Here is a 20,466-nt window from a genome sequence, read left to right as displayed (position 1 = left end):
ACCACAGGCCGATGCTCTAACCGCTGAACCAAACCGACCAGGGCCCCATTGATTTTTTTTTTTTTTTTTAGCATCCTTGTTGAAAATGACTTGACCATAAATACGAGGGTTTGTTTCTGGATTCTCAATTCTATTCCATTGATCTATATGTCTATCCTCATGCCAATACCACACATCTTGATTCCTGTAGCCTTATAGCAAGCTTTGAAATCAGGAAGTGTGAGTCCTCCAACTCGGTTCTTTTTGAAGATTATTTTGGCTCTTCTGGGTCTCTTGCATGTCCATATGAATTTTAGAATTAGCTTGTCAATTTCTGTAAAAAAGGCAATTGGGATTTTGGTAGGGATTAAGAGGAGTCTCTATATCAGGTTGGGGAGTGTTGACCTCTTAACAATATTAAGTTGTGAACATGGGACATCTTTCTATTTACCTAGATCTTCTTTAGTTTCTTTCAACAGTGTTTTGTTGTTTTCAGAGTACAGGTTCTATGCTTCTTTTGTTAAATTTATTCCTAAGCATTTTATTTCTTCCATTTTATTCACATTTTAAATGATTTTAACCTTTTATTTAAAAATAATTTCAATTTTACAGAAAACTAACAAGAGTAAGAGTAGTATATAGAACAACAAAATGTCCTTTTTATCTTTTAACATGAAGTCCAAATTATTTTTTTCTGTATAGTTACTACTATTTGTATACATTTTGTTGTTGTTGTTGTTAATCCTCATCCAAGGATGTTTTTTTCATTGCTCTCTACAGAGAGTGGAAGGGAGGGGAGGGGGAAAGAGAGAGAAACATATATCAATGTAAGAGAGACACATCAACCAGCTGCTTCCTATGTGCGCCCCCACCAGGGCTGGGGATCAAACCTGCAACCCAGGCACATGCCCCTGACTGAGATTCAAATCCACAACCTCTCTGTGAGCAGGCCAACATTCTAACCACTGAGCCACAATGGCCAGGGCTGTATATATTTTAAGAAGTTTTTTATGTGCCCACAGAGAATTATTTCCAGGGTTCTAAAGTACCGTCCAGTGATTGACCGGGCCAAGTGAAGTTATGTCCTTTAGGAAGCTCATGCCTTGCCAAGGCATGTTTGTGACATAGTAGGTCATGGTTGAGGTTGTGTGTGTTTGGCCAAATGGGATCCCAGCAAGTCCCCTTGACTCTTGGCAGTGACGTCAGTAGTTTGACCACTTGCAAGGACCTTCTGGCTATGCACTAACTGTTCAGCCCAGGGAATAGGGATGCTGTGTCACCCAGAAACTCAACAGTGGGTTTGGAGAAGATGGAAGTGTTCAGGGGATGAGGCCCCTGAATGTGAGGTCCTCTCTTCTACGTCAAGCAAGCCCAGTGTTCCTGAGAGCCCTGTGAGTTCTGGGAGACTTGTCTGGGCTCCAGAGGCAGAGAGATAGTCTTTACACTCAAGCCTCTCCACCGGGCTGCCCCAGGGTCCCTGAGGTTAGGCAGAGTGCCCTGAGTAGGATTCTGGAAATCTGGGTTTTAGATCCCTTCCTTGACCTGAGCAACTCACTCCCCTGTTCAGGACATCAGTAGAATGAGGAATTGGTGTGGGGCAATGGGAAGAGCTGGGGCATTGGAGTTAGACTGACTTGGGCTCAAATCTTGCCATCTTGGTGGCCTTGGGCAAGTTATTTAATTTCTCTGAGCCTAGTTCCCTTATTGGTTAAATGGAAATAACAATAATGCCAAAGTGAGAGGCTTGTCATGAAGATGAAATGAGAAATTGAACACACAGTGTTGAGCAGACGGTGGCTTGCATGGCGTGTGTCTTCAGTAAATGTCGGCTGTTGTTACTTGTTGAGCACCTCCCCTGGGCTGGGTTCTGGGGATACAGAGATAAGTAATAGTCTAAGGAGAGGAAGGCACAGAAGGAAATGATCCTAAAACATGAGGGAAAAAGAAGGTATTTCTATTTCCATTTCGCAGAGGACGAAATTGAGGTCCATGGAAATGAAGTGACTTGCCCAGGGTTACCCACAGGCAACTGTTCAGGGTTGGGAAATCTTTCTTCTGCCTAGGGCCATTTGTATATTTATAACATCATTCACAGCCATACAAAATTATCAACTTAAAAATTAGCCTGCTATATTTGGTCAGGCTAATTTGGTGTGATGTTAACTGGTATTGATTTTGCGGGCCTTATACGGCCGTCAGACTGAACATTCCCCACCCCTGAAGGTAGATGAGGATTCGTTTGGGTTCTCTAGAGCCCTGTAATGTTGGAGCAGGCACTCCACAAAGGGCTGGGGAAGTGTATGATGAGAGGGTAGACTGGATCAGGAAGGCCTTAGGTGCCCTGAGGGGTTTGGATTAGACCCTGCAAGCATTAGGACCAGTCATTTTTTCCTCTTTATTCTCTCTAGTCCATCTACTCTCTAGCTCCATGGCTAGACTCTGGTCCAGTCTCAAGTCTTGAACTCTTTCCTGCTGTCCTAGAATGGCCACCTCCTTGGTCCTGCTCCCATTCTGGCCACCTCCAGTTTCTCCCATAAAAGACAGATATCTGGTCACATTGCTCCCCTGCTTAGCACTATTCAGTGGTTCCCCATCACCCTAGGATGAAAAGCAAGTGCCTTGAAAAGGCTGCAGGACCATGGAAGGTGGGTCCCCTGCCTGACCCTTCAGCATCATCACATTCCAGAGTTAAGCCAGGCCTGCCTCTTATGGACTGCCATGCCTCCTGTTCTTTTTCCTGCCACAACACATACACTCCTGTGTTGAAATTATCTTTTTACTCATTTATTTCCCCCCAAATTACAAACTCTTTGAGGGCAGAATTGCATCTCTCCTGCTCTCACTCTCTCCTCAAGGCTTGGTGCAGAGCAGGCATTCAGTGTATTTGTTGAATGAGTAAGGGGATGAGGGCCAGGTATCTTCTACCACCTTCCTGCCTGTGAGATGGATGCCAGGGCCCCCAGGTGCAATGGTGGCCCAGAACTACCGAGAGAGCAGAAACCTTTCAGGGAGTGATGGATGGTGTGGCTGGTGCTTGGCACTTCCAGCTGATGCATGAGTTTTAAGAACGGATGTTTGTGGCCATTCTGATTATGCTCCCGTTTTTTAAATGAGTCACGTTGATGATGGCCATCCTGCCCATTGGGACTGAGTCAATTTAGTGAGAATTAATTACAGACAAGAAACCAGCTTGCAGAGCAGTTAATATTGAAGCTCCCTGGAGTATGATACAAATGCAGCCATCAGTCTTGTCTTTGCTTGTCCTTCTCTCCCTCCCCACCCCCTTTCTGTGGTGCTCAGGGTCTGGGCATCAGGGTGACTGGGTTCTGGTCTTGGCTTCTCCATGATTCACTCTCCTTTTCTGTTAAATAAGGGTCCTGCAATTCATCAATTGGCAAGCATTATAGCACTTCTTCTCTGTCACATACCCTGCTGGACCTGAGAATCATAGCAGGAAACAAAACAGATATAGCCCTGTTCTGAAGATGTCATACCTAATATATAATCATAACTGCCTCAGGGACAGCACTTTACAGTTTTAAATATCAGGATGAACTCCCAGCAGCCCCATGCAATATGGTTATCCCCTTTTTATGGATAAGGAAACGGAGGCTCAGGTAGGTTACAGCTTGCCCATAGTCATTCAACTACTCTTATGCTATAGCTGGGCTTGAACCCGGCCAATGAGAGAGTATGTCGAAAGGCCTTTATCAACCAGCTGCCCAAGCAAGAGGGGTAATTGTCCTTACCAGGACATTTTCTTTCTTTCTCTGGGATTCCAGGGCTGAGAAGACTCTGCTGGGCTAGAGGCTGGGTTCTAAGCATGGAGATTCACAAGGAAAGAGTGGGAGGAAGGGTCCTCTTGTTCCCAGGTCAGCAGAGAAACCTCCCCTCCAGGTTCAGAATGATCCCTTGTCCAGAGCCAGCTGTGGGCAGAAACAAGAACTAGACACCACCTCCCGCCAGCTGCCCTCCCTACCTAGCTGCTTTGTTACTTATAATTTACACTTTCTCTGTCCTCTGAAACATTCTTTCAGGATTGGTTGTAGTAGCTCAGATACAATGAGATTCATTTCTAATTATAGTTCAAGCATATGGCTTCCACTTGACACACATGCTTTCAGCCCAGAGAATCTATTCATTAGTTCACGACTCAGCCCCAAGAGTTACTGACCTTAGTGATGGGGCTAGAGGTTCCCCAAGACCTTCGAGTTATACCAGTCTGGGGCTGGTGAGGGCCAGCCTCAGCAGGAACCAGCTCATCTTCCCTCCTTGAGACTACAGGCCAGGGTGGGCTGTCCTCCCTGCAATTCCCGGCAGGGCAGGGTGCAGCAGCAGGAGGTCAGCTCAGGACAGGATGAGGTGTTCAGGAAGTCAGACCTTTGTAACCTCCACATCTGCTATCCTGTATGACAGCACAGGCAGCCTTTATAGACGTTGGAGGCACATGAATCTCCTGCCTTTCATGTTCTGTCTCGCTCTGTCAGTCCCTCCCTCCCACCCTTCCCTCTCTCTCCCTGTCTCCTCCTGCTCTCTCGCTCTCTCTGTTTTCTCATTTTTTTCTCTTTCTACTTTTGCCTCTCTCTGCTCCTATCCTACCTCCCCGCCCTTTTCCCTGGCCCTCTTGTCACCACCCCCTCTCCCGCACTCCTTCTCTGTGTGGGAGAAGACCAGAAAGACTTTCTGGAGGAAGAGCTTCCCATCCTCTCAGGCATTTCCCCCTTTTAGATCTCTCTATAGCAGCGGTTCTCAAACTGTGGGTCACGACCCCTTTCGGGGTCGAACGACCCTTTCACAGGGGTTGCCTAAGACATAACAGTAGCAAAATTACAGTTATGAAGTAGCAACAAAAATAATTTTATGTTTGGGGTCACCACAACATGAGGAACTGTATTAAAGGATCACGGCATTAGGAAGGTTGAGACCTTTCAAGCAATGAAGACTGTTCAGCAATGAAATTAACTCTCTTGTTCTGTAATGAGTTCCCCGTCAGGGAGGCAACAACAACAACAACAACAACAACAACAACAAAGCAGAGTGATCATATTTCCTGAATGTTGTAAAGGAAATTTGACCTTCCTGATTTAGGCTGAACCACATAACTCCTAATGCTGAGGTTTTCCCAAGATGCATTGCTCCACAATTCAGGTTTGTTTCAGGATATTCCATGTATTTAAAACTACAGACCTGGGCCTTCTGCAAAAGCAGTTGTATTTAAAGATAAAATATTTTTGTTGTGAGAAAGAAGTCTCACATTTTTATCATTTTAATGTTTATTAAATTTAGTTTAATATTTAGAGTAATTAATCATGATACAGAAATTTTAGAAAACAGAGACAAAAATTTTTAAAATCATTTCTAATTCCATATCCCTGACACAGTCACTGTTTCCATTTCACTCCATTCCCTTTTTGGTTTTTCCTTTTTTCATGTTTTACACGACTGTGTTCCTGTGAGAAGACAACTTTGTATCCCTTCTTGATTTCTTAGCGCCAGGACATGAGTATTTACATAGCCCGTCATTTTTGGTGACTGCTTGCTATGCCATGGAGTGGATGCCTATGACTTCTTAAGACTTTGTTTTAAAAGCACATGAACCACTTCAAAGATGGTTCATTGTCAAGAAGAACTTTATATTTCTTCAGAGAAGGAATTACTCAACTTCTCACTCACCTTGTAAAAGAAGAGCATGAACTAAAGTTCCCAGAAGGGAGGGTGTGGAACGAACCTGCTTTAAGCCCTACTCCGTGCCAGGAGTTGTACTAGCTACTCTTTGGGCATCAGGTACCTGTGATCACAGGTGTGTGTTATTAGCCCTGTTTTACAGGTAAAAACACTGGGGTCTGAGACATTGGCTTAAGGTCCCAGCTGTCTGTAGGCCAGGGCTCCTAAGCCACAAGGAAACTAACTGCCAGGGAGGACATGCTCAGTTTTGTCAACCCATAGGTAACAGGCCTTTGGGGTTTCAGGATTTCTACGGAGCTGTTGTGAGGACCTTGGATGAAATGGACCAAGAAGGCAAGGACACACTGGCCAGGGAGGAGCTGAGGCATGGCCTGAGCAAACTCCCAGCCATCCTCGACCTTCATCAGGGGATCCTGGAGGAGCTGGGAGAAAGGTTGCTGCACTGGTGAGCAGTCCCCGGACTCCTGCCCCTACTTCTGTTGCCCTACGGTATTAAGGGAGTTAAAAACCCCACCACATGAAGTGGTCTCTCCATTTGACAGATGCAGAAGTTGAGATACAGAGGTGTGTGGTCATTAGCCCAAAGTAAAACAAGTGTGGGAGGGTCAATCTGGCATCCTCACCAGGGATATGACTCCAGCTCTCACTGTCCTGTCCTCCTCCTGGCTGCAGGGAGGGCCAGCAGAAGGTGGCTGATGTCTTTCTGGCTCGGGAGCAGGAGTTTGACCACCACGCCGCTCACATCCTGCAGTTTGACAGGTATCTAAGTCTGCTCGCTGAGAACTGCCTCCATTCTCCCCGGCTGGCAGCTGCTGTCCGTGAATTTGAGGTGGGTCCCTTGATCCTCTGAGAACCTGCTCTAAGGATACAGGGGTGGGGGTGGGGAGGGTATGGCCAAAAGCAACTCAGTGGGGCTTCTTGGTCAGTCTTCAGCTGCGGGGCAGAGGGGCAGAGGGAGGAGAGGGTGACCAGCAGGAGGAAGAACCCAGAAGATCCCTTGTTGGACAGTTGATGACAACTCAGTGAGCTCCAGCCACAAGGAGGGTTTCAGTGGCTCTTCTTCTGTCCTAGTAGAGAAACACAAAGCAAGGTGGAGCCCCAGCCATTTGAGTGACCAGCAAATGGCCATCAACTTGGGGTTTAGTTATTGAACAGAAAAATGGGGGGCTTTTTTCTGTTACTAACAGTAGATACACAGCTGGGACCATGAGAGGCATATTACTGGGTGTAGCACAGACTGCATGCCTGAGGTTTGAACTGTCACAGCGGGTGGTATCATCTGGGAGGCCTTCCTAGAGGAGGGGCAACTGGTTTAGAGATGGTGGAGGCTCAGGTGGCCAGGAAGAGGTGTGAATAGGACAGTGCAGGTGGGATACGTGAGCCCAGTGCCCTAAGGCTAGGGACCCTGATGGAGTTTTGTCCTCTCTGTCTCTTGGGAACAGCAGAGTCAGCAAGGAGGCGGCCAGAATGTGAAGCACAGGCTGCTGCGGGTGGTTCAGCGCCTCTTCCAGTACCAAGTGCTCCTCACAGGTGGGTTCCATGGGAGGTCAAGGTGCACTGTGGCTGTGGAGAGGGGAGGCCCCTGAGGAGAGGTTGGGTGATGATGGTAAGGTGTGTGATGATAACCTCTCCTCCCACCCTGGCAGGAAGGGGTGGGGGAGGATTGCTTTCAGTTCCTGCCTCCAGAGGGACCAGACCCTGCCTCCAGAGGGACTAGACCCTGCCACCACCTTCTCTCCAGCGGAGCTTTGGACCCCCTGCTGCCACCTTGGAAGCCTCACTTCAGTGCTCACCTCTTGTGTCTTCCTCCAACCTCTTCCATCCTAAACACAAACTTATACTTCTCCCATTCTGCATTTCCTCCCTGATTCAGTGGTTCGCTGGTTTTCCTAAAGCGGTTCTTACCGCCAAAGCCCTCCTTGTGGCTGAATCAGTGGATATTTTCTGCCTGAGACCTTCTGGCTTTTTCTGTGGTTTTGTCACTGACCACTTCCTGCTTCTTGAGCTTTTCTCTCCTGAGACCTCTGTGACATACCCCACACACACATACACACACACCTCTCTGACTACTCCATCATCTCTGTTGATAACCTTTCTTCCTCCACTATCCCATAAATGTTTTTCCTGGGGCTCAGTCCTAGGACCTCTTTCCTTCCCCCTCTACAAATTCTCCCCAGGAAATGTCATCCCCTTCCTTACCTCCACCTGCGAGAAACACACACACACCTCTGTCCAGAGCTTCAGACCCATTTACCCAGCTGCCTCTCAAATGGACAAAAAAACCCTAGCCTGGGGAACTGATGTTCTAATGGGGGAGATAGACACACACATAGAGCTATGCATGTAATTCCAGGTAGTGACCAAGACTGTAAGAAAAATACATTAGGGCCAGGAGACATAATTCTTTTATCTAATTCAACAAATATTTTTGAGCATCCACTATGTCCAAGGCCCTGTGCTAAATGCCAGAGATATAGCAGTGAATCAAACAGCCAAACCTTATGACACTGTGGCGCTTATACTCTAACAAACAAAAAAGGAAATTAAAATGTTATATGTCAGTGATAAGAGCACTGAAGAAAAATAAAGCAGGTAAACAGTGCTCTTATTAGATATAGCACTCAGGAAAGACCACTCTGAGGAGGTGACATTCCAGAGATCTCAGTGAAGTGAGGACATGAGCCCTGTGAAGATCTGGAAGAAGAAAGTACCAGGTGGAGGGAATACTGAGTGCAAAGGCCCTGTGGTAAGAACAAGCTTGTCATGTTCAAGAAATAGTAAAAAGCCAGCATTGCCAGAATGAGTGAATGACGTGGAGAGGTAGCTGGAGCAAGGCCAGCCTGTGTAGGGCTTTGTGGATATGAATATGTTAAAACTTTAACAGTCCAGCTGGTGTGGCTCAGTGGTTGAGCGTCGACTCATGCACCAAGAGGTCTCCCATTCAATTCCCAGTCAGGACACATACCCAGGTTGTGAGCCCAGTCCCCAGTGGAGGGCATGCAGGAGGTGGCCAGTTGATGTTCTCTCTTGTCGATGTTTCTATCTCTCTCTCCCTCTCACTTCCTCTGTCTGAAATCAATAAAGGAAAAAAAAATTTTTTTTAAAAAACAACTTTAACACATCACACTCTACTGTGTTGACATTCACATCTGTCTCCCCTAGATGTGTGCTTCTTAAAGGCAGTGTCTCACCTGTTCGTGTCTGTCTCCTGAAGGCACAGCACAGTCATGCATACAGCAGTTGCTCATGAGAGAATGACTAGCAGTGGTGGCAGTGGTGCTGGTGGCAGTCCTAGAGGCCTGGTTTTGTGGTGGTATGGTGTTGTGACGGGGCTAGAAGGGGTGACAGGGTGGACACCCTGTTCTTCTGAAACTTCCATCTCTGGAGAGAGAGGCTCCTGTTGTGGACAGGAGGGGCTGGCCTCACTGAGGCAAACTGACTCCTGGCTCTTGTTCTGCCTGCAGACTATTTAAATAACCTTTCCCCGGACTCAGCTGAGTATGATAACACACAGGGTAAGTCCAGCATGAACCCAGAGGAGGGGACCCAGTCCTGTTTTGCCCCAACTCTAGACTCTATCAGTTCTAGGCCCAGGACATAGTCCCCTCCCCACCAGCTAGGGGTACAGTCACATGAAGCCTCCAGGGCTTCTGAGGTGACCCCCTCTTCACCTCAACACGGGATTCCCTAGGATGGGCTCTCATCCAGTCAGAGGAGAAGGGGGGGGGTAACAGAATTTGGTGATAGGAGGTAGTTCCAGGTCTAAAATACCCACCTGTGTCCCTTTTCTTCCAATTCTGTGTGGCTGTCCATATGACCTGCCAGGTCAGTCCCTGTTTTAATATATTCAGTTTACAGCCAGGGGAACTAAGGCACAGAATGGTCAAATCACTGTTAAGGTCACTAGACAGTGGTGGCAAAGCTAGGGTTGAGCCTGTGACCTGACCCAGCCATGGGAAAAATTGGTGCCACCCACTTACAAGACCCTGCAAATGCGTTAGACTGGGGAGTTGGAGTGGGGAAGGGAGAAGGCAGGGAAGAGGGGAGGGGAGAAGGCAGGGAAGAGGCGAGGGTAGACTGGCCCTCCCCAGAAGACCCAGCTATCTGCTCTGCTTCCCCCCTCAGGCGCGCTGACCCTCATCTCTAAAGTCACAGACCACGCCAACGACAGCATGGAGCAAGGGGTAAGTTCAGCCTCTAGGTGCCTTCTGTGGGGTACAGGTCCAGGATCCCCTCCACCATGCCCAGGTCTCCCTTGGAGTACAACTTATGTACTATAAGTTACACATGGTTAAAGTGTGCAATTAAATAAGAATTGATGTTTGTATGTACCTGTGAAACCATCTCCATAATTGCAATCCTGAACATATCCATGACCCCAAAAGTTTCCTTGTACCCCTTTTTAATTCCTTATCCCTATCCCCAGGCAACCACTGGTCTGCTCTCTGTCACTGTAGATTAGTTTTCATTTTCTAGAATTTTATAAAATAGAATTATTCAGTATGTTCTCTTTTTTGTCTGCCTTCTTTCACTCCTTTATCAGATATGTGATTTACAGATATTTTCTCCCAGCCTGTGGCATGTCTTTCATTCTCTCAACCGTGTCTCTAGAAGAGCAGAAGTTCTTAATAAAAAGCCCACTTTATCATTCTGTTGTTTTCTTTTATAGATCATGATTTTAATGTTATATCTAAGAAATCTTTGCCTCACTCAAGGTTACAGAGATTTTCTCCTATGGTGTCTTTTTTTGCTAGTTTTATATTTTACATTTAGGTCTCTTAATCCATTTTGAGTTGATATTTATGTATGGTGTGAAGTATGGATAAAATCCATGCTTTTGCATATGAGCATCTAATTATTCCAGCACTACTTTTTGAAAAGACTGTTCTTTTTTTTTTTTTTTTTTTTTCCTCACCAGAGGACATTTTTCCATTTTTTGTTCAGGTAGAGTGGGAGGGAGAGAGAGGAACAGAGAAAGAGAGAGAAACATCGATGTGAAGGGACACATCGAGTGGCTGCAACCCGCACGACCAACCAGGGCCGGGGACAAACTGCAACCGAAGTACGCGCCCCTAGCGGGAACCGAACCCGGGTCTCTCAGGACCGCAGGCCGACGCTCTAACCGCTGAGCCAAACCGGCCAGGGCGAAAAGACTGTTCTTGAACTTGAGCCTGCCTTAATGACCAGGCCAGACTTCCTTATGCATATCTTACCTGCAACTTCACACATACTCTTGCATGAACATACATCCATATGCCAACATGTAGCACCTGCTCTTCATGTGATACACATAAACTTACATGGGGAGCATTATTCTCTGCTTCCTACATTTGGGCTTTTCTTTTTTTCATTAACCCCACCATGAGGTGTGTCATTCAATGTAGGCGTAGGGGCTTGGGGTTGGCACTGGGTTTGTTAACAATGAGAGCTCCTTCAAGGACTGTTCAGAGGTTTGATCAGAGAGTGAATGCACCTGTCTTCTAGTTGCCAGCTACTCAGACTAAGCCTCAGGAGATTCCCTAGGAGAAAGATCAGACATCTGGTTACAAGGTCAGGCTTCAAGACTTGAAATCAAATTATTCATTGATTGCCCTCTTCTCCACAACATAGAAGGAAACTGTGTTCCTCCAGAAGAGAGTGAGGAGACATGTATGAGTATGGACTCTAACATTTTCACCTTCATTTTTTTAATAACCTTGACAAATTAGGGAAATACTAGTCATGTATTATAGAATGTCCTTATTTTGGAATTTGTCTGATGTTTTTCTCATGATTAGACTGGGTTTGTGATTGGGGGGCGGGGGGGATCATGGAAACAATGTACCACTTTCATCAAATCATATGAAGGGTACATACTAGCAACATGATTTATGATTTGATGTTGACATTGATCACCTGGCTGAGGTAGTGTTTGTCAAGTTTCTCCACAGTAAAATTATACACACATACCACCACCTTGTCCATACTCTTTGGAAGATCACTATGCACAGCCCATATTTAAGGAATAGGGAGTTATGCTCCTCCTCCTTAATGGCAAAGTAGAGAATCTAACTAAACTGTTTGGAATTCTTCTGCATGGGAGAGTTGTCTCTTCCCCCTCATTTGTTAATGTATTCATAATAAATAAATAAATCACTTATGTCAGTTAGGATTCATAGATATTTACTTTATGCTTTAGGTTATAATCTCATATTGCTTTACTTATTTTACTTCTTAAATTGTTCCATTGTGGCTCTTTGGACCCCTTTCAGTTGATTCCTGTACCCTTTTCACATAACCCCATGCATATGTGTTTGAGTGTTTTTTGTTTGTTTATATATATTTTTAAGCACTTCTTGCTTTCTGGAAGTACAAGGTGCTCCAGGCTCATTTCCTATATTTTCTGCCCTGGTCTTAGATTCAGCCATTTCTCCAAGAAACCCTGCTTTCTTTAATTGTAGAGTGGTATTAGAATCCAAGATCTGGGCTCTAGGTGTATCATTGCTACTGAGATATCTTTTAGGTCATCTTAGCTGACAGAGAAAAGAAATATACGTGTATATATAGTTGACCCTTGAACAGCACGGGAGTTAGGGGCACCGACCTCCCATGCAGTTGAAAATCAAAGTATACTACAGTCCTCTCTGCATACACAGATTCCCAACTGCACAACTGACCCTTAAACAACATGGATTTGAACTGCATGGGTCAATTGAAATAATTCCACATAATCATCTACATTAAGCTAAACATAAGTTGTTACTGATGTCTCCAACTCTCATCATTACCACATGGGTGGATCATTCCAGCCTCCTTTCCTTGCTATTCTGTAAATTTCCACTCCAACAGTAAGAAATCTAGCTCCCACCATCCATAATTCATTTACTTAATTGGTCAGTTTACCTTCATTCTTAAATATCTTAAAATTTCTTAAAAGATGTTTTTTCTGGGTATAGAAATCCGTGTTGACCAATTTTTTCTTTCAGAATTTTAAGATGCCACTGCACTGTCTTATGGCCTGCATAGTTTCTGATATGAAATCTGCTGCAGTGGTGGTATTTCTTTCTTATGTAATGTGTATCTTTATTCTAGCTGCCTTCAAGATCTTCTCTTTTCTGTTTTTTTGTTTTGTTTTGTTTTTGTTATCCTCACCCGAGGACACTTTCCCATTTTTTGTTCAGATAGAGTGGAAGGGAGAGAGAGAGAGAAAAAAACATCAACGTGAAAGGGACACATCAAGTGGTTGCCTCCTGCACAACCCATCTAGGGCCAAGGACAAACTGCAACCGAGGTACGCGCCCCCAGCGGGAACCGAACCTGGGTCTCTCTGGACCACAGGCCGACACTCTAACCGCTGAGCCAAACCGGCCAGGGCCGAGATCTTCTCTTTACATTTGACTTTTAGAAGTTTGACTATGATGTCTAAGTATGTGTGATTTTTAGGGGCTTGGGTGTTAATTACCCTGTTGTGATTCTCAAGCTTCCTGGATCTATGATTTGTTGTCATTCATTAACTCTATTTTTTAAATTAATTTATTTTTCGCTTACAGTTGACATACAACATTATGTTTCAAGTGGTCATTTATTACTTTTGGAAGATTCACTTGGTTACTCTTTTCTTTTTTGCCTCCTGCACTTCTTTTTTCTCTTTGTGTTTCATTTTGGTTAATCTCTACTTATCTAACTTTAAGCTCATTGATTCTTTTTTCTCATCTGTGTTCAGTTTGTTGCTAAACCCATCAAAGGAATTCTTCATTTGTGACATTGTGTTTTTAATTTTTAACATTTTCATTTGACTATTGTGTAGTTTCCATCTCTGCTGAAATTCTCCATCTGTTAATGCATGCTGTCCACCTTTTCCACTAGCTCCTTGAACACATTAATCATAATTACTCTAAAGTCCTTGTCTGATGGTTCCAACATTTATGTCATTTCTCATTATGGTTTTGTTGAATGTTTTATGTCCTGAATATTAGTTGGGGTTCTTTCTTGCTATTTTGTGTTTCTCATAAAGTTTGATTAAATGCCAAACATGTGTAGAAGAACCGTAGTGACTGAGGGAAATAGTATCTACCCCCTGAAGTGGGTGTGCCTCTTTTTTTTGACATGCTGTTCATGTGAGGGGTGGGAGTTGGGTCAATCCAGTCAGTAGTTGAGTTGGATTTGGATTTTGTTGTCACCTTCATCACTCCACAGATTTCATGCTCCTGGTACTATTTGTGGGGCCTGAAGTGCCAGAGAGTTTTTCTTATATTCCTGCTCCATCCTCAACTTTTAGCAGTTCCTGGAGCACAGAAGGGATCTCTCCCCATGCTCTTGCCCATTATTGAGGTAGACTACTGTTTCCTGTTACTCAGTGCTGAGCTCAAAAATCTTGGCTCTTTAGTACAAGCCTTAGTCTTTTTTTTTTTTCTTTTAAAGAGAGAGAGGAAAAGAGAGGGAGAAAGAGATAGAAACATCGATGAGAAAGAACATTGATTGGCCACCTCCTGCATGCCCCCCACTGGGGATTTGGCCCATAAGCTGGGCATGTGCCCTGATCGGGAATCGGACTGGTGACCTCTTGGTGCGTGGGTCTACACTCACTTGGTGCATGGGTCAACCACTGAGCCACACCGGCAGGGCAAGCCTCAGTCTTAAGCAGGGCCTGGGAGTCAGACTCTGTCAGCATTTGTGGTCCTCTCCTGCATGGCATCCAAACTCTGCCTTGTAACTTGCAGGTCTTGGAGGTTTCTGCCTTATATTAGTGTACCATCCTGGACCCAAGGGGTTATTTCCCCCTCTCCTTGAGGCTGACAGCATTTGTTTTACCACCTAGGAGGTGGGAGGTGGTTCTTTCTGGCCCCCTTCCCTGCCCCCACTCTTCCTATGAGCACCTGGGAGAAACTTCTGGAAAAGAACATGCTAGTGACTGTAGATTTTTCTCGTGTCTGGGGGCCCACTGTTATTCTAAACTGCCCCACCAGCCCACACCTGACCTTTAAAAATTCATTACCATTTTAGCTGCTTTCTTCCTACCCTTCATGCCAACCACCTCTTCTTCCTGTGTGTCGCCAAAGGCATGACAGTTCTTATCTCTGTGGAGGGGCTTGCCAGTCTTTGGGATTTCATTCAGTTGGTTGCCTTGTGACCTCAGCTCTCCAATAAGCGTAAGAAGAGTTATGATTTTGTAGATTATCTGTTTTTTTTTTTCTCACTGTTAGGGTGGGGGCATTGTTCTCTTGCAGCCTTCTACATTATAAGTGGAAATAGAACAACTATTTAATATTTCTAATGTGTAGAATTCTATGCCCAAAACTATGGACAGTGTAAAGGCCTTTTTAAGGCAATTTCTTTACACAGAACTTTCACCTCATTAGTTGACTTTAGAACCTGACCCAGTGTCAGGTTCAAGGGGCACCTGCCCCATGGGTTAGGTGCTTGTTATTTCTAGTATAATGAGGTGCTGTGCAGAGGGGGAAAAGGTGTGTCACATTACATATTGTGGATGACCCAGTAGGGGACTGGTAGGAATTCTCAGGCACACTTATTTTTCAAGGAGCACAGACCCATTTTTTCCCCAAGTGGTAAATTTTCTTGGTTACTGTCCCTCAGAGACCCTACCCTGGGCTATAAGTCCAGAGAGATAGTCTGGCCTTGGGCATCTGCCATCTCTGGGCTACTGAAGTTTGGATGCTTGAGGCCCTATGGGGGGAACGCAGGCTTAGAGTAGGAACAGTGGCCAAGACAGACAGGTGTATCAGATGTCAAAGCAAGGCCAAGAGACCATTGCCATGGCGTGCAGACAGATGGCAGTGTCAGACCCCAGGCACAGAATGACTAGTCTGATTTTGGGCAGTCCACACAGCATTCTGCAGACCCGGGCTCAGGTCTCAATACTACCCCTAACAGGAGGTCAGATTGTGGGCAAGGTCCTTCTGCGCTTCTTTTCCTCCTCTGAAGCAGAAAGAAGCAATGCCACCCCTTATAAAGGATATAAGACCCCTTGAAGGGGCCCTGGCCATCTCCTCCTCACCCTGCTCCTACCCACAGGAAAACCTGCAGAAGCTTGTCCACATTGAGCACAGTGTTCGGGGCCAAGGGGATCTCCTCCAACCAGGAAGGGTGAGTGCCACCGCCACCATGGGCAGGGGCAGAGGGCGTACTGGCAGCAGGCAGGCAAGGCTCTGATAAGCTCCATTGTTCAGCTGGGCTGGCCCCAGACAGGCCTGGCTGCAGGTGCTGTTTACCCTAGGAGGAGGGAGGGCAGGGCTGGGCTCACTGGGTCCATGGACTGGCTCCCCTGGGGCTTTCCACTCTCAGGGCCTTTAAAGAAACAGTGCCATTTGGTTCAGTGTTCCCTATGGTTCTTTTTACCTCCGAGAAGAAGCAACATTAAGTGTTTTTAGTTTAGTTCAGCATTGCTTGGAAATCAGGAAAACTATCTCTCAAGAGCCCCAATAAAGCATCTTAAAAATAACATTTTTCAAGAGACAAATTTACCCACTTTTAAGCTTCCAAATGGAAAACATAAAACTCAGCTCAAAAATAGTCAAAAATGTGTTCATTATCTCTTACATTCCGTGAAGGACAAGAGACAAATAATGAGATTGTGCTCAGATTTTACTCAAAATTAGCAGGGATCTCACTGGTCTGAGATTCTATAAAATCACACTTAACGTTTTGGCCTAGGTCATCAGTTCAGTAAATATTTATTAAGCATCATTTTGTATGCTCCAGAATTAAGGGGGGTATAGCAACTGTTCACAGGTCTGCCGCTATTTTAGCAAACCTTCAGAGATCAGGGTCATTGCTTGGACCACTCTATGGCTAGAACAGTGTTTGGGGCTTGGTGTAATTCAAGGTGAAATGCTCCTGAATGAAGGCCAAGATGTCTGTCTCCAGAGCTGCTATAGCATATACAGAGCATCTCTCTCTTAAGCTGGGAATTCCCCTATGAGCTGCTCTCTGGTCCTTCAGGAAGCATCATAATTTAAATTTCCCACTCAAGGGCCTCCCCTGACCCTTCTCCAGAGCAGCAGAGGGCGCTAGCCTGATCATCAAAGTCTCTTTTCTCTCCACAGGAGTTTCTGAAGGAAGGGACACTGATGAAAGTAACAGGGAAAAACAGACGCCCCCGGCACCTGTTCCTGGTAAGTACCTGGCCCCCAAACCAAGCCCTGGGACTGTCAAGTTCTGTGAAATTTTCTAGGGTCAGTATTCAAGGACAACAGGAAGGCAGGGGAGAAGACTAGAACAGAGCTTAATATGTAGGATGAGGATCATTCTGTATAGCTGAGCTTTCCAGAATGCTGAGATTTAACCCTTGGAAACCACAGCCCATCCCTCATTTATTATTTCAATGATTTTGAATGGAATGGTGCTGAAATTTAATTACCCACATCTTCATCTCAAATATTCTAAAACCAGGAATAAATATCCAACTGCTTTATCTAACCCATGAGAAAACAGATCCAGAAAAGAGAGTTGACTCGGTGGCAGAGGCTCAGAGGGAACCAGGGCTGCGCCCCGAGTTCAACACTTTCTCCACTGTGCACAAGAGAGGATATAATGTAACATTGTTTTTTATGATTACAGACACAGTCTGGAATACCAGGGGATGTCCAGTCCTATGGTGTATTAACACCAACCTCAGTGGCTCTTAAGCTACAAACAACTCTTTGTCCCTCCTACCAGCCATCTCTTACCAACCCCATGAGAACCCTTCACTCTGGCTGGTTTGCACTGAATTGCAAGGGAGACATGTGGCAACAGGCAATATTAAAACCCCAGCAGGAACTTTGAAAAGGATCTGAGAGCCACGCAGTGGATAGTTCAGAGTAGATAATTCAGTGAATAGTTTGAGTTCTCAAAAGAATCTTAAAGTCCCCACAGATACTTGAGTTCCTTTCTCCAAGTACTCTTTTGAACTCTGCTTATACCTCTGGTGATGGGGAGCTCACTGTCTATTGTGACATTCATTAATTCTGTAAATCCTTATTCATCTCCTTCTGTGTGCCAATGTCTGTGCAGGGGTCTATAGACCTGGTCCCTGCTCTGTTATGGGTCTTGGAGTCCAGTGGGGAAAGCCATTCCTTTTTCCATGTGAGAGTCCAAAACAAATATTTGAAAACTCTATTGAGAAGAAATCCATACCCTTGAATTTTGGACATCTGTGTGGTAACGAGGGAGACTGAGCTGGTTAGATACTGATCTGACACTCAGCCCTTCTGTAAACCCTTAGATCACAAGCATGTCTGACCCTCGATTTCCCACAGGGAAAGTGGAAATACTGGGCAGTTTGGGAATTAAATGAGGCCCATTGTTATTTGATAACAATTTCCGCCCTTTCCTCTGACAATTATTCCATGGGACACAGACCCTCCCTCTGCTCCAGCAGAGCTCACAACTGGGTCCCCCCAAGGCCTTTCTTCTCCGGGATGAAAAAGGGAGGCATCCAGGATGGTGAGAAGGAGCACTGGGTTTGGAGTCAGACAGACTGGATTCACATCCCAGTTCTGACTTATTGGCTGTGCAACCCATGGCAGGTCCTGCTATTTCTCTGTGCTTCAGTGTCCTTCTCTTGAGGAGAGAAATAGTCCCTCCTGTAAATGAGGGAAGTGCATGAAGCAATGGCTAGAGTGGGAGCTCCTCCATCTCGGTTCCCCCTCTGGCCAGATCCTCTGGCCATGTCCGTCTCACAGGGACTTTGAATGCCAGACACAGACTCAGTGTCATGATCTTACCCAGTCTGTCCTTCTCCCTCGCTCTTTCCCCTCCCTCACCTTTCACCTGCCCCTCCCCCTCCCATTTCTCTTTCCCTCATGCTCCCTCCAGCATCTAATTGACCCTTCTTCATAGCCTCTCTCTCACTGAATCGTGATGACTGGCCTGGGTCTGTCTGATTCCCTGTCATTGGTAGTCCACAAGACCCCCAACCCCGCCAGGGCCTGAACCCAAGTCCCTAAGTCCCTTCTCTCTCTCTCTCTCTCTCTCTCTCTCTCTCTCTCTCTCTGTACAGGACCTTCTACTGGGTAGGTGTTAGTAATATCCTCCGGAGGGATAGATGGCAGGAGGATGGACAGACAGGTTCTTGAGCCAGGGAGCACCATGGCAAACACACTGAAGGGGCCATCCTTGTTCCTATAAGGTGCCAGTTTCATAAAATAATCTTAACTGCAGAATGAAGTCAGGGCATCTGCCCTCCAACACACAGGGTTTTCAGTGATGCTGTGGAGAGTTTCCCACCATGGCCCCCACTTCCCATCCAGCCCCAAGCAGTGGGTGGGGCTGCCCACTAAGGGCTCCTTTTTGTGAGAAATTCCCCCCTTTCTCCTCCATGAAGAATTTCTCTTCTGCCTCCAAATCGGGTCTATAAAACACATGCTTTGAAGAGGAAAGGAGAACTATGGGCAATTAGGAGGCAGCCTGGTCCTGAACCCATCAGTCAAACCTCAGGGTGCTAAAGGCAGTTGCCATGACAGCAGGTGCTCAAGGGGCAGCCACAACAAAGCTGGGACTACACTGGTGACTGACTCAGGTGGGTTTCTCAGAGTGGGCTAATGAATGAGGCTGTGTACAGGGTTTGGGTAGGGTCAGGACTTACTGTGTGGCCATCCCCAATACACCCCACCTGAACACTCAGGAGGTACACTTATTTATTTACCACTCCAGCTCTGCCACCTGTGAGCTTTGTGACCTTAGGCAGGTTATCTAGCCAATATGTGCCTCAGTTTCTCCTGTCTATGGCTGCTTTGGGGCTACAACAGCAGAGTTGAATGGTTGTGACAGACTGTATGGCCCATAGAGACGTAAATATTTACTATCTAGCCCATTACATAAACATTTTCTGGCCCTATTTGTCCAGCTCCAGTTAGAGACAGTGAGGCCCAGAGACAGGGTTTGCCTAAGGTCACATAGCAGCTCATTGTCTCAGTCAAGTCTCTTGCACAGCTCTGGCTGGGATGATGGAGTCCCAAGAACTAATGGCAGGAAAACTCATCCATTCTGTTCCCTCCGCACACTCTGTCTATAGGGAAAGAAAATGTTAACCCTGAGTTCTCACACTGTTTCAGACCTTAGATGCCATGTCGTGTTCAGTGCTCACAACTCCTCTAGTTTACATGCATAGAGGGCTCCATCAGGTCCATTCTTTCTCAGTGTCCATAATGAGGTAAGGGTAGATAGAGATAGCCCCAACTTCACAGGTAAGGAAGCTGAGGCTCAGAGAGGGAAACAGCTTGTCCATAGTCACACAGCAGCTACAGAGCAGGGTCAGGATTAACAGGCCCCAGACCACCCAGAGCATGATGTGGTCTTTTCAAACTGTAAACCTTTTAGCCAAACAGAAACACTTTCCCCTAAGGAGGTAAAGTGACTTTCATTATGTGTCTTCCTGTCTGCCTTGCATAGGGTTGGGGAGTTTTAGTTGTTCCTTCAACAGATATTAATTGAGCACCTACTATGTCACCGGAGGTATAATAGTGTACAGGACCTACCAGCTCCCTCTGCTCAAGGACCTCCCACCCTTCTTTCCTTAACTATGCTTTATAGAGGCTTAATTTATATAGAGTAAGATACATCAATATTAAATACATATGCTAGTGTATATTGACAAATCTATATAATCATGTAACCACCACTTGGGTCAAGATATAGAACGTTTTCAGCCCTTCAGAAAGTTCCCCTGTGTCCCTTAGCAATCACTTTCCCCATCCCTGCCCCAGGCAAACACTGGCCTGATTTCTGTCACTACAGTTTAGTTTTACTAGCAGTGTGTTCTCCTCTGTGTGGCTTCTTTCAGTCAGCATGTTTTGAGCTTCATCCATGCCATTGTGTATATTG

General features: G+C 45.8%; 1 protein-coding gene across 1 annotated transcript in view; it reads left to right on the top strand.

The window, feature by feature from the left end:
- The window catches only part of FGD5 (FYVE, RhoGEF and PH domain containing 5), a 118,318-nt gene that overhangs the window by 81,370 nt on the left and 16,482 nt on the right, over window positions 1–20,466 (top strand). Inside the window, exons 6-12 of the mRNA XM_036266686.1 lie at window positions 5,949–6,109; window positions 6,337–6,493; window positions 7,107–7,194; window positions 9,129–9,179; window positions 9,790–9,848; window positions 15,676–15,747; window positions 16,707–16,775. Of these exons, the coding sequence (XP_036122579.1) occupies window positions 5,949–6,109; window positions 6,337–6,493; window positions 7,107–7,194; window positions 9,129–9,179; window positions 9,790–9,848; window positions 15,676–15,747; window positions 16,707–16,775 (657 nt within the window). The remainder of the gene's footprint in view (window positions 1–5,948; window positions 6,110–6,336; window positions 6,494–7,106; window positions 7,195–9,128; window positions 9,180–9,789; window positions 9,849–15,675; window positions 15,748–16,706; window positions 16,776–20,466) is intronic.

This window comes from Molossus molossus, unplaced genomic scaffold (assembly GCF_014108415.1).
Source record: "Molossus molossus isolate mMolMol1 unplaced genomic scaffold, mMolMol1.p scaffold_m16_p_18, whole genome shotgun sequence".
Taxonomy (NCBI): domain Eukaryota; kingdom Metazoa; phylum Chordata; class Mammalia; order Chiroptera; family Molossidae; genus Molossus; species Molossus molossus.
The sequence above is the reverse complement of the archived record's forward strand: the minus strand, read 5'-3'. Positions and strand labels throughout refer to the sequence as shown.